At 57.5% G+C, this 12,793-nt stretch overlaps 1 protein-coding gene across 1 annotated transcript; it reads left to right on the top strand.

Annotated features, from left to right (window-relative positions):
- Positions 1–5,706: 5,706 nt before the first annotated feature.
- On the top strand, positions 5,707–11,146 carry NCLIV_047180 (hypothetical protein; the record flags this gene model as incomplete). Its single annotated transcript, XM_003884268.1, has 8 exons — positions 5,707–5,971; positions 6,635–6,829; positions 7,283–8,091; positions 8,525–8,936; positions 9,560–9,678; positions 10,432–10,519; positions 10,687–10,751; positions 10,946–11,146. 8 exons carry the CDS (start codon positions 5,707–5,709, stop codon positions 11,144–11,146), a joined length of 2,154 nt encoding a protein of 717 aa, XP_003884317.1.
- Positions 11,147–12,793: the final 1,647 nt, after the last annotated feature.

The following is a 12,793-nucleotide window of genomic DNA, read 5'->3' as shown; positions in this document are numbered from 1 at the left end:
GTACGGAAAGGGAGTCAAAAAAGGGAGACGTGAAGGTGCCGAGTGGCTTGCACTGAGCGAAGCGTCTCCTCGTTCTCCGGCGCGTCTCGCACGAGAGCGGTAAGCCGTGAAAAAGGCCGGAGACGCGCAGTCTGCGGAGCACGACTGCAGAGCTGGACGTTCGCCCCTGCCAGGCTCCAGGAACTCGGCGCGACCGACAGGTTCACGCCCAGCCGACCGGAGCCTCAGAGTCTCTCGCCTAGCCCCTTCAGTTGCCTCGCGTTCGCGAAGCAAGGACGAAGCGCAGGCTTTCCCACGCCCATATGGTGGCCTCGCCGGCTGCGGCCTCCCCAGCTGCCTGCAGCCTGTGAGACGAGCGCCTGGAAGTCTACCGGGCGCCTCATTCCAGGAGGAGCGGACAAGAGACTGCGCATGCATTCTCCTCCCAGGAGGGGAAGTTCCGGGTCGTTCTATTTCAGGAGAGGGGGAGCACAGAGCCTGAGACAGTCGAGGACTTCGACAAAGTGTCCGGGGACCGCAAAGCCGGGACAAAAGACTGGCTGCAGACCCCCCAGGTGCTCCGCGCGTGAGGCCCAGAAAACACCCTTGCATGCACACTATACGGGAGGCACAGGCGTTCTGTTGAGATGACTGCCGCGGTTCGAACGTTCGGTGCGAAGCGAAACGCACCTTTGTGGCGAGGTTGAAATCAAACGCCACGGGAGGGGGGGGGGGTGGGCCCGACGCGCTCTCCCGCTGTCTAGACGCGTGGGCTTTCGACGGGGGCAACGAAGTTTGAGCGCGTTCCTGGCTCTGTGATCCCAGACGGTTTTTTGTGATGTTTCCGGAAAGTAGCGGCACACGCGACAGTCCACAGCAAGTATTGAGTTCGGTGCTTTTTTGGCGGGTTGAGTTCCAGCCCCCAACGACGTGCGACTGAGAACCAGAGAGCGCAATTGGGTCCCCCGAAGGCACTGCCGACAAAAGGCGCTATGAGTGTTACAGAGAGCAAAGACGGAGTGAACCGAAGTTCCACACTGCAGAAAAGGCCAGACGATCGAGCGAAGAACCTCAATTCTGGGGCTTTCCGCGGCACCTCTGCCGGGTTTGCGAATCGGGGTCAGAGCGGTTCGACCACAGAGGCCGCGTTCGGAACAGCCCTTCTGGGCCAAAGGCGGATCTGTCGAAAAAGAATTGAGTCCCGTAATCGAGCCGCAGCGAGAAGCGGGAAAACAGAGGGGGAAAACAGGGAAATCGACGTTGCAAAGGGCCGCGGGGGTTTTCCGGTTTTCTCACGACCCGGTTCCTGACGGAGACAGCGGGGACTCGCAGATGTGCATGCAGCCAGGTGACCATCGATTCAGCAACGAGAGAAAGTAGATTGGAGCGGGTCGAGAGTTCTCTGCAGCGAAATTCAACCGTGAGCCTGCTCGATATATACCTGCGCTATCGTTCACTATTTTCTCCCCGTTCGCATCCTCATCGCGCTCTGGTCGTCTTCTTCGTCAACACGACACCCGGTATGTCCATCCGGATCAACGGCATTCCTCTTTTGCGTGACTGGGCACTATGCCCGAGTCCCAAACTGTCGCTAAAATAACCCCCCCTCCTCCAATCAGTTGTAGCGTTCGTCATTGCTGGCAATTGAGGCAAGATAGAAGGGAAAGCAGCACGGCGTTCTCTCTGCCGACGTTGTGGGGAGCCCGCGGTGCCTTCTCAATACTGGGATTCCATCCGCCCTCGCACACATCAGGAGAAAACTCGAGGCTAGCTATGTGACAAACTCGGAGAGAACACCCCAAGAAGGCAAGGTTCCACGCAAAAAATATACGCCCGTCCAGTTTGCTGGTTCCCGTACGACCTGATTGCTGCATCAGCAGTCTCGAGAGGCGGCTGAATAAAGCCCAGAGCAGAGTTGACGCTGGCGGAGCATCAAACGGAGTCTTCGACCCGCCTGCGAAGATCAATGGTAACAAACGAGGCGCACGGGAGAGAATGGATTCTTAGCAGCCCATTGGTGGGCAAACGAAAGACACTGCAAGGGTTTGTTCGAGGTCCGTAGTCCGCCGAGAGGCAAACAGCTTGCTGGGAACCCGCTTACAAGTGTCGTCGTCAGTCTGGACATTACGACGACGCAGGCGAAACCAGTGCAGAGGCTGGGTTGCCTCTGTCCCAACTGAGACTACCATTAGCGGTTAAATGTGAATCATGCGAATTTTAGGCTTTCCATGAAACCAATTTGGAAGAAGAGGCTTCGTAGCGCGACCGCTAATGTGCCGTCCTGTGCTGGCTAACGCAGCTGTGTTTGAGAAGGCAGCAATCCCCGACTTCTGCCGTTGATGCGACTACGCATGGTTGTAGGACTACAGCAGAGAAGTTCAATGCCCGCAAGAGGACCTCAACTGGAACATGTTGCGGCAGGTTGCATTATTGTCGTACGGTCGCATAGGGGTATTCCGCTGATCTCTCTCCGCTTAGCGACGACACGGCCTCTCGTGTCAAGTGAAGATTTGCGTCTTTTCCTCGGGTGTAGGCTTCGGCACGCCCCAAGGAAGCCCTCGCATCCGCGACTGACCTGTACGGCCTTTCTACCCCTTTTCGGAGTGTGGGCACCTTACCCGAGTCGATTGAAAAATGTCGGTTGTAGAGAAATGCATAAGGACCCATGTCCTTGTGTTCGTTCTTTATCGGGTCTCCGGAAGTTGCACGTAACGCGTGCATCCTGTTTTTTGAGGACGACGCACTCAAAAAACCGACTGAGTGCGAGCAGAGAGCGCGAACGGCGCTTGCAGGCTGAAGGCACCTGGTTGCGGGCTGCAACCAAGAAGCCAAAAGTCTCGATCTGCGGACAAAACCCTCAACCCCCCCCCCCTCCCCCCACTCGTAGCCCAATTGTACAATGCTCATTCAACTTTCAGATTCCTTGTGCGATTCTCTTCTTTCGAAGTTTGAGAATTGAGCGCCTGTCACAAACATGGGCGGATTGGTATATAAACTGGTGGTTCTGCAGTGTAGATTTGTGGCCCACACATATCTCTCGCAGTACATACATATACATATATATATTATATAGGGAAAATGTGTACCCGTTCATCGTCAGCAGGTATTCAGTTTACCTTGGCGGTTCCCACCCGACAAGGTACCGAGAAATGCACGTGCGCAGTCTACTTGCAGCTGCCTGTTTCTGCATTAGTAAACGCGTGAGGCGATATCTGTTGACGCCAGGCATGTGCCGGAGGGGATAGACATCCAGCGCAAGCCTATCACCACCGCCTAAATCGTGGGAGGATTGTCCTTTCACTCGCGGTTTCCTGGAGAAAGGAGTGTATGGTGTTGTGATGGGGGGACCCAGTAGTCTACGAGGCACACTCTTCTGACACGGCGTTTTTGCATTCCCCTGCAGCCACTACTGAAAGCATCCACGCGCAGCAGTTCCTCCCCGTTTCTTGCAGCGCGAAGGAGTTCCGTACTAACATGCATTCGATCCAACGACGCACACCCTCGGCCCTTTCGCCAGGAAATGGTCCTGTGTCAACAGCTGGTTAGTGGACCGTGAAAGGAACCCAGTCCGAGTGTCTTCACCTTTCAAACACAGAAGGAAGGCAAAAGGAGGGAGGAACGGTGGAAGAAAACGAGAAGCGAATGGAGAAAGGAAGGGAAGAAAGGTGAGAAAAGGAAAAAGGAGAGGAAACCCCCTGATGGGGCGAACCGGACACAAAACGACAACGCAGTGCAATGGTGACGGTAGCCCGTGTTGTGTTTGTGTCTACGGTTCTTTTTGCTGTCGTTGCATTTCGTCTTTTCTTTTCTTAGATCAACTCCGTTGCTCTCTTTGAGAAGTCTGAGAAGCGCACGCTAAAAAGTTGATCGCGGAAAACTACTTCGTGTCGGTTTCCGACGCTAACTGTGCGCTCCTCATGCTCCGGTCCAGAGAGCTAGATATATCGGTGGGGCTGGTCGTCTACGCAGGAATTCCTCGAGAAAAAAATTGGAAGGAACCTGGCGAAGAGGCGGCGCGCCATGTGCTTTGTTCCTGTCGGGAGTTCCAGGCTTAATGCATTCGCCCAGCGGGGAAACCTCGTTGCGCGCGGGTGACTAACAGAGTGTCTCCTGGATGTGTGTCTCTTGTGGGGTGGTGCCACGTTGAGAGGACTCCAGCCCCTCAGTGGCAGTCGATTGCTGGTGAAACGGGGCGTCTTTTCTCCCTCGTTTACGCAACTCGAGAGAGGTTGGTCTTCTTGCACACGTTTCCGGTTCTCCTTTCTCTTTCTCCGTGAGGGGTTTCTTCCGCTGTGTGAAAGATTGTGGAGAAGGACGCTCGTTCTCGAGGAGTTTTGTGTCGCAGTTGGTCGCCTCCATGCTCCGCGCCTCAACCTTGTCGCGGTTCCGCAAAAATCGCAAAGCGCAAAACTCTCGCGTTCAGCCTCCTGTCGGCAACTGGTATGGTCTTTCCCCTTCCGCGTCTCCTCTTTGCCTGTTTTTGTTGCGCCGGCTTGGCCTGTGCGCGTTTGTTTCTCCAAAGTTTTATTCCGGCGTCTTCTCACGTGGAGGGCGGCGCGCCGGTTCCTGCCACGCTTTTTAAAAACAGACGTCGCTTCGTTGTTTTCTGTCTCTCCGTCACCCCGAGCATGGGTTCCCTCCGCCGTGCTCTTTGCTCTTTGCTTGCTCGCGGCGAGGTCGCGGAACCGAATATGTTCCCGTAAGGCGATAAACGGTGGTGGTTGTGGAAAACCGTCCTTGTTTCCCCGAAACAAAAGCGCGTGCGCGGCACATTTCATCTCTGGCAAGCGTTCGTTGTCGTGGGCGGGGCGCCGGGGCGAGAGCGTCTCGTGCACACGCCGACTGTTTGTCCCTTTCCGTCGCTTCCCACGGCGACGGCGCAAGAACGCGTCGTTTTGTTTGTTCCCAAAAGAGGTCGCGGCCCCTGTAGCCGTTGAACCTTCCGTCGCGAAGAAGAGTACGCTGTGTGTGTGTGTGTGCCGCGGAAGAACGAAGGACCGTCGACGCCTCACGGGCGTTGTCCGTCGAAGCAAACTGTCCGCCGTTGGGCACCAGCATTTCAAGGCAGTGGAAAGAAGAAAGCAAAGCGCTTGCGTGTTTTGTTTCAGGCGTTCTGCATGTCGCCTTTGTAGTTTCACCCGGGCGGAGAGGCCCCCGGAGATCGCGCGCGGAAGCGGATATCCCGCCGTTCCTTCCAGACACCTTTCGCAAAGTGCTGCGCAATCGCACGACCGGAGGGACCGACGCCCTCTAGCCCTTGGGGCTCGGATCCCAAACGGAAAGATTTCGACTCTTGCACCCGTTCGAGGGAAGAATTGGCGACGGCGGGCTGCGATTTCTAGAGGAAACAGGGGCGCCCCACCAGTTGAAATGTGAAGCTGGAGGCAAGCTCGTCGAGATCGCCCGACAACAGACCCGCAGCTCCCGTTATCTGGGGAGTAAGGAGGGAGTTCCTCCCTCGAATGCAGTAGAACGGAGCGCCGACTCTCCAGTGAAGCTTCTCGATCCACCCTATAGGTTGCTTCCAGGCGCGGGTGCGACATCTCCAATTCCCTTTCGAGTGTCCGTACACTGCGCGCGCGTAGGAATGTGGACGCAGTAGATGTCGAGTCTCGATTTCACCAGCGGCTGTCGATTTTCTTCCTTGGAGTCCAGGGGGCGGCCACGCTGCGCGTGAACCCCCATTCGCGGCCCGTTTCCGTTTTCAAGGTTTCGAACGCGGGGAAAATGACGCCAGGCTGGATGGGAACGGAGTCCGTCCACGACCACCACGACCATCAGGCGGAAGATCACGATGACGGAAACGAATTCCTGCCTTTGTGGGCAGCGAAAGTTCTGTCGGCGATTCTCATGATCGCCGTCTCTGCGTTGTGCTGTCTCATTCCTGTGTACATTGCGAGACAAGCTCGGAAACACTCCCGGAAAGGACGCGAAGGCAGCCGCCTGCGTGTCTTTCAGGCGCTGCTGTCCATCATCAACTGCTTTGCCGCTGGTAAGGGGGATTTAAAAGGCGCCAGAAAGACTGTGAAAAGGCGGGGGGAAACGCTTTGCAGCGTGCACGGCGCTTTGAGGGCGACACGGCGCATCTGTGCAGAGCGTTTGTGTCGCTTACAGAATCCACTGCCGTCGTGTGTACAGACACATGCACTGCTGAGAGCACCCAACTCCCGCAGGCGGGGAAGCTGGGGCTTTTGCAACTTTCGCAGTAGTTTTGTTTGTCCTGCCCGTCTCCGACGGGCTTTTTTCAAACGAGGACAGAAGTTGCTCGCTGCTTGTGTCGGCACTCAAAGTGGAAGGTTCTCGACGCCGCACGGAGAGCCGTTATGGTGCCCCTGGATCTAGCGCGACTTCCGTGCGAGGACGGGTTGTTCGTGTGTGCCTGGGCCATTCAGAAGGCGCGTTTCCGCGGGGGAAACCTCCCTGTCGTGTACGAAGTTTGAACGCAGCGCACACATTCTGTGGTGCGTTACTCAAACGAGTGTCTGCGGCGCGAACACACCGTCGCGCACATGCGCTTGGTTTGGGGCGTGGCAGCGCGGCGCTTTCTTATCCGAGGAAAGGCGCGACAGTGCACTTGACTCGAGCTTCGACGTCTTTGCCACGCACTCGGATAAGCCGATTCGGTGTGCTGCGTTGCCTCTCCGCTGTCTGTCAGGCGCCTTTCTCGGCCTGGCGCTCATTCATGTGCTCCCCGAAGCAGTCAGCCAGCTGAACGCGCGTGGCTTTCTCCTGGTTCTCGAGGGCGGTTCCTCGCACCACAGCCATCCTTACAACATTGCCTACCTGCTGGCTGCAGTAGGGTTCACGGCCATGCTGGGCGTCGAGACTCTCCTCGGCGGCGGCCATTCGCGTAAGTTCTGAAAAAAACAGACGTTTTGACACGACTCGGCAAAAGAGGTGAACCTGACAACGGCGGCTCGAGGGCGACCGCGAACGCCGCGTCGCCCTGGAACCGAGTGCATTCGCCCCCGCCTGCAAAGTGTCCTGGCGGATGAACGATTCCGGCTTTCCTGGTCAGCCCACAAAGCGTCTCCATTCCCTTCTCCCCGGTCCATGCGTGCTGAGCGATAATCTCCGGGTTCAGGTGTGCACGTCTCTGGTGTGGAAGGGTGTTCCCGAGCTAGACCGAGTGTTGCGATTATCACTCTATACGTAGATCGTGTCTCCGTGCAACTGATCCACGATCCAGAACTGTGTAGCGCATATATCGAATAAACAGAGACAGGATAGCACGTAGGATTGCCGCTGCGAGGCCTTGGACTTTTTCCAGACGGCTGTGCCGTCTCGAGTTCTTTCTTCACAGACTGCCACCACGACAGCTCTCTGAGTCTGGGTTCCCCGACGACGCGTCCCCCTGGTGCGTTCGTCGTGGCCGTTCCCGACAGCGCTCTCGGCGGCCACTCGCCCGTGCCGTCGCCGCGGTCGCTGCCGCATTCCTCGCATCAACACGCCCAACACCACGTCTTGTGCACGACGGCGAACTACTGCCCCGACTGCGACGACTGCCTAGAGGCGATCACCACCGTGAACGGCATGTCTGGGGAGAGAGAGTTGCCGGCAGGCGGAAGCGTCGAGCTCAGCCTCGCCATGCCGAGCGCGCCTGCGTCCACGCCGCCCTCAGTCGACGACCTCACCATCGTCTCTCCAGGAAAAGAGAACGGCGCTTCCTCCGGCACGCAGACGCACGTCAACGACGGGTGCAAAGCTGCAAGCAAAACGCGGGGAACCCCCGAGGCCGACGGGGCTGCGACGCACGGGGAGATCTGCGGCGTGGCGTTCGCCAAAGCGTTCGAGGCTCCGGACGTGGCAGCCAGTCGCTCGGACTCGCCTTCGCCCGTGTCGCCGTCCTCAGCGCGCAAACGGGAGTCCTGCAGCTCTCAGAGAGAGCGCTCACGGTCGGGCGAGCCGGAGGGTAGAAAGCCGCTGGAGTGCTGTGGCGAGAAGACAGGCTGCAGGGGGTCGCGACGCGCCGCCGACGAAGGCCACTGCGTCCACGCGGGGGGATGCTGCGGCGCGAACGGCGAGGGAGCGACGAGATGTTGCCATGGCCATTCGCACTGCCCAGATTCCGCTTCCCGGATCCACTCCGGGTCTATAGGCGTCAATGTGCAGGTGAGGCAGCGCCGGGGGCAGTCCGCTTTTCAGCTGTCAGCGTCTTGCGACAGCTTTTGTTTCGGCATTCCCGTGCCGTTCTCGAATCTGCTCGGGTCCGTCCGCATCGTCGTGCTCTCCCGCTTGTTTCGCACTCGCTGCGCGGTCGCACCCCGACAATGCGAGCAGGTCCGCGGCAACGTGGGTGTTCAAAAGCGTCCAGTTCTGTGGCGGGGTTCGAAGGCTCCCAGAGGGTGGCTGTCGTTGCGGTTTCGTTCAACTTGACCCAGCTCTCGGCCAGCCTTTCGCTGGGTAGTCTAAATCCGGACGCGGACGATTTTTCGCGCGTTCCACGCCTTTTCGCTGCGCCACCCAGTGAGTTGTTTCGCGCGGTGTCGTCGCCTCCTGTTTGGAGCGCCTTTCGAATCGCGGGTTCTTTTCCTTTTTTTCTCAGGGCGGAGACAACCTCGGCGGAAGACAGCCGGACCGGCTTTGCAGCGATGGCAGCGCCTGCGAGTCTCTGGAACGCCGCGGAAGCAACCTGTCGAATCCGCTTGCCTCAGGTTTTCCTTCCCAGGCCGAGGAGTCCAACTGTTTCTACAAACCAGTTGACGACTTGATCCCCCCCAGTCAGGCGCCGTCGTCCGGCGGGCCGGGGCCCTACCCCGGAGACAAATGCGGCAGGTTCGCCCGCGGCAAGGCTGGCCCTGGCGCGCTGTTGCACCGTCACGAGGAAGTTGGTCGGAGCGCGGGCGCAAACGCGCTCGGGAAAAGAAAGATCCAGCGGCTTCAGATGTGCTGCGCGAGCATCGACAGCGCCAAGATCTCTCTCGCAGTCGCGCTGGGCGTCCACGCCATCTTTGAAGGTGCGTCGGCGGCGGCCTCGTGTCTCAGAAAAGAATAGGGAGAGTGAACGCGCCTCAGTCCAACTGTACAGAGCGATTCGACGCGAGCGTGGCGAGGAACAGACAGGCGGAGGCGCTGCATGCGGCGTCGCTGCATGTGGCGTCGCTGCATGTGGCGTCGCTGCATGTGGCGTCGCTGCATGTGGCGTCGCTGCATGTCGCGTCGCTGCATGTGGCGTCGCTGCATGTGGCGTCGCGTGTTGACCGTAGAGTGCACGCGAACGGAGTCCGTCCAGAGTCCGTCCAGATCCGTCGAAAAAACAGGCGCCAACACAAACTGTGGGTGGGAGAAGCGCGTATCGGTGTCGCCGCCTGTCGGTGTCGCAGAGGCCAGCGGGGCTCTCCGTCCAGCTCGGTCCGGCAGCGGGACTTGAGACCCGTCCAGTGTTTGGTTCTGAGGTGAACGCGATCTCCGAAGAACAACGGCGAGGCACAGGGAAATGGTGACGGCATGCCGTCAGAACGCACTGAGCGGCCTCTACCCGTAGGCACGCGTGCGGTAATTTCGGCGTTCTCTAACGAGGCTCTGCCCATCGCCTTTCGAGCGACCGTCTCCCTGTCCCTTTGTCCTTTTTTTCCGTCAGGGATTATTCTCGGCACAACGCAGAGTAGCCAAAATGTCTGGATTGCCACGCTCGCCATTCTTGGACACAAGGGAGCAGAGGCAGTCGCAGTTGCGTCGGCAGTTCTGAAAATGAACATGGTGAGGCTGCGAGCTGTGCAGAAGACGCACAGGAGAGTTTCGCATGCAGTGGGTGCTTCGGGGGTTCGTGCGCCAACCAGATGTAGCGTTTCCTGCCTGGCAGTGTGGACGCGGGCGGGGCGAATCTTTCCGTGAAACTCGTAACACTCCGCATTGGTCCCGAAGCAGCGCAGTCGCTCGTGTGTGCTTCGTAGGACGTATTGGCGGAAGGCACGCTGAGTCGAATCGAAAATGATATTCATGTAAACGTTCAGTGGAACTCTACTGTTTCACGTTACACTGAAGCGTACAAATACACCATTTTTCAAGTGTATGGTGGATACTGTGTATAAACTTAACGGAGTTTTTGCGATATTTCATGACCTACTTTTCTGCGAAAAAAAAACTGTTTCAGCCGTTTGCTAGTTAATACAACAACGTTTCCAGTCAATCAAAATATCGATTGTCTTCAAAGATCTGAAACTGTTTCGACACATTTTGAACTCTTGGAGAGAGATGCAGAAGCCGCTTGTCAGTTTGCAACTATCGAGTAAAGCGACTCAAAAGTACAGCCAGTCTGGCCTCGGCGCAAAAAAAATATCTGCTGATACAGTTTGACTGGTGTGCGTCAGTCCTCAATAGCTGCTCTTCTTGGGTTGACTGCTCAACAGTGTTTTGGGTCGTGCGAGGCGCGAATTTGTGTGTGACCTGCTTTCGTTCCTTGTCTTACTTCCTCGTTTCGCCTTGCCTTTTTGTTCTGTTCTTTTTCGTCAGAGCACGGTGCCTTTCGTCGTCATGTTGGCGGCCTTTATTCTTGCTTCCCCCCTGGGCATCTTGGTGGGGGTTTTCGCAGCGACTGGTGGTAAGTCACGGCGGGGTGTTGGGCGTAATCCAAACCTAGGTGCGCGTGTGTTTCTCCGTCCGAGAAGCTCTGCGGTCCAGCTTTTTGCCTCATCCGTCGATTTCCAGGAATGCGGCTTGAGGCACTCAAATTCCACGAGGACGTTTCCCTCCCCGCTGTCTGTGCAGGCACGGCAGTCTCAGGTGTGTTCAACGCTTTGGCTGTCGGCGCAATTCTCTACGCAACAAATGAGGTAAGGCTGCGTCATTGTCGGTGGTTCCCGTGTGTCGGCCCCCGTTCCTGTCTAGGTTGTTTCGCTTCCCTCGCTTCAGCTCATGTGAACGCTAATTCTGTATCGCCATTCTCGCATCCCGCGTGAGGGCGTCGCTCAGGTCTGTTCCTCGTCGACGCTACAGCGAGCCGCGTGTGAAACCTGTGGGCGCTCAGATGCTCTCGGAATTCTCTGGAAGTTGCTCCTGCGGAAAGCGCGTCGTCAAGCTCCTGGCCTTCATCGTTGGGCTCGGCGTGCTGTTTGGGCTGGACCTCATTCACACTCCTTTCTGCGGCCACAACCACTCTGACCATGGGCATGGCGCGCATGAGGCTCATTCCCACGAGATGCACGATCATTCTCGCCATCACGGGTAGGCCCCATCGGCCGAGTGCATGCTTGCGCGTCCGCGTGATAGTCCTGTGCTCCGGAAGGAATTTTGGGGTGGGGCGAAGCATGCGCTTCCGTGGGAAAATCTCCGCGTGGCGACCTCGAGGGGCGCGCGCGTCCCGGCGGCATTAGCAGCCCTGCAAGCAACGCTCATTTGCTCGAGCTCTGCATCACGCGTTTAACCGGAGGAAAAGCGGCATGAACGACAGCGGGGTAAACAGGAAGGGTGCGACGCCGTGTACAGACACAGGACGCAGCCTCTCCTACGTACGGTCCGATGGGTGAACCGATGGGCGAATTGCGGTATGCGTGGCAGGTCAAATGCGACTCTCCGAGGAAACTCTGGTTTGGCGGGAGTGCCTAGACGGAGTGTTTAGGAGCGTTTTTGCAGTTTTTTAGTTTGAAAGGGCGTGCAAAAACGAAGGCCCAGTCAATTCCCGCAGCAAAGACACGAACGCGACGCGTTCTTTCTTCCAGCTTGTGTCGGGGATGTGTGGGCAGGCGCTGCAAATTCTTCGAGGAAGGGGGCGGGCAACCGGGAAGCTGCATGTGCTAGGTAGAAAAGGCGAGGACCCGAGTCGGTCGGAAAAGAATGCGGACTCGTCTGAGACAAAGGCAGTGCACATAACGATATCGTGGTTCTATTTTTTGAAGCGAGCCGGTGTGGGTCGATGGGTGACTCTTCGCCTCCGATAATCGTGAGGGGAAAAGGACCGTTTCCTTCGCGTACGAACTCCGAAGGTCCATGTTGTGAAGGGCAAAGACGAGGATTCACAGCCAGCGCTTCTTCCCGTCTGCGTCGACCCGGTTTTATGTTTTTCGGTTTCTTGGCGTAATGGACACACATCGCCACCACGGGCTACCAACGACACTCCCGCAGCTGAGCACTAACAGAGCGACGGGGGTCGTGTGGGTGGGAGAGCTCTTGCCTGAGCGATTCTCCAGACCACGTTGGGAGCCTGGCCACACGACGACCCGTCTGCGGTCCCGGCGGGGTGGTTCAACACGTGGTTCGTGCAGTGGGATCCGTGGGGCGCCATCTTTTGCAGATTACGAAGTTCTGCATTCCGATAACGATCCCACTCTCAACAGTCCACCTTTTTCTTTTGTACTTGTTTGTGCACAAGGGTTGTCTAGGAAGCGGTAAACGCGCTCGGTTGTCTCTCAGGTGTGGGTCAGCGGTCTATGGTGTTTGAATGGGTGCGGGGGGAAATTGTTTCATTAACCTTTGTGGAGCTGCCGTGTTTTTTAATGGACCCTAAACCGTTGTGTATGTTCAGGGGAAGAATCTGTCGGCCAGTGTGGTAAGAGGAACCCGCTTCGTATCCGTGTTCCTAAGCGTTTCGGCATGGGGCAAAAAACCCCCGTCAGACCGCACAAAAACACCTCGAGGACGCGTTTTAGGTCGGGCCGATCCCGCGACCTGCGATGCGCCTCCGGCCATTTGCCTCCTTGTTGATTAGTTTTGTTCTTGCGGTGTGTTTTCGCGCTTCATCCGGTAACTGGGCGATTCTTGCCGATGACTGCATGGTCTCCAGGCGTCTGCCTCTTCTAAAGACTCTGTCTACAAAGGGATTATATCGTTGTCTTTCGGGTGCGAGTGCTTTGCCGGCGATTGTTGCCCGTGGTCGGTC

The sequence above is a fragment of the Neospora caninum genome, chromosome X (genome assembly GCF_000208865.1).
Source record: "Neospora caninum Liverpool complete genome, chromosome X".
Taxonomy (NCBI): domain Eukaryota; phylum Apicomplexa; class Conoidasida; order Eucoccidiorida; family Sarcocystidae; genus Neospora; species Neospora caninum.
The sequence above is the reverse complement of the archived record's forward strand: the minus strand, read 5'-3'. Positions and strand labels throughout refer to the sequence as shown.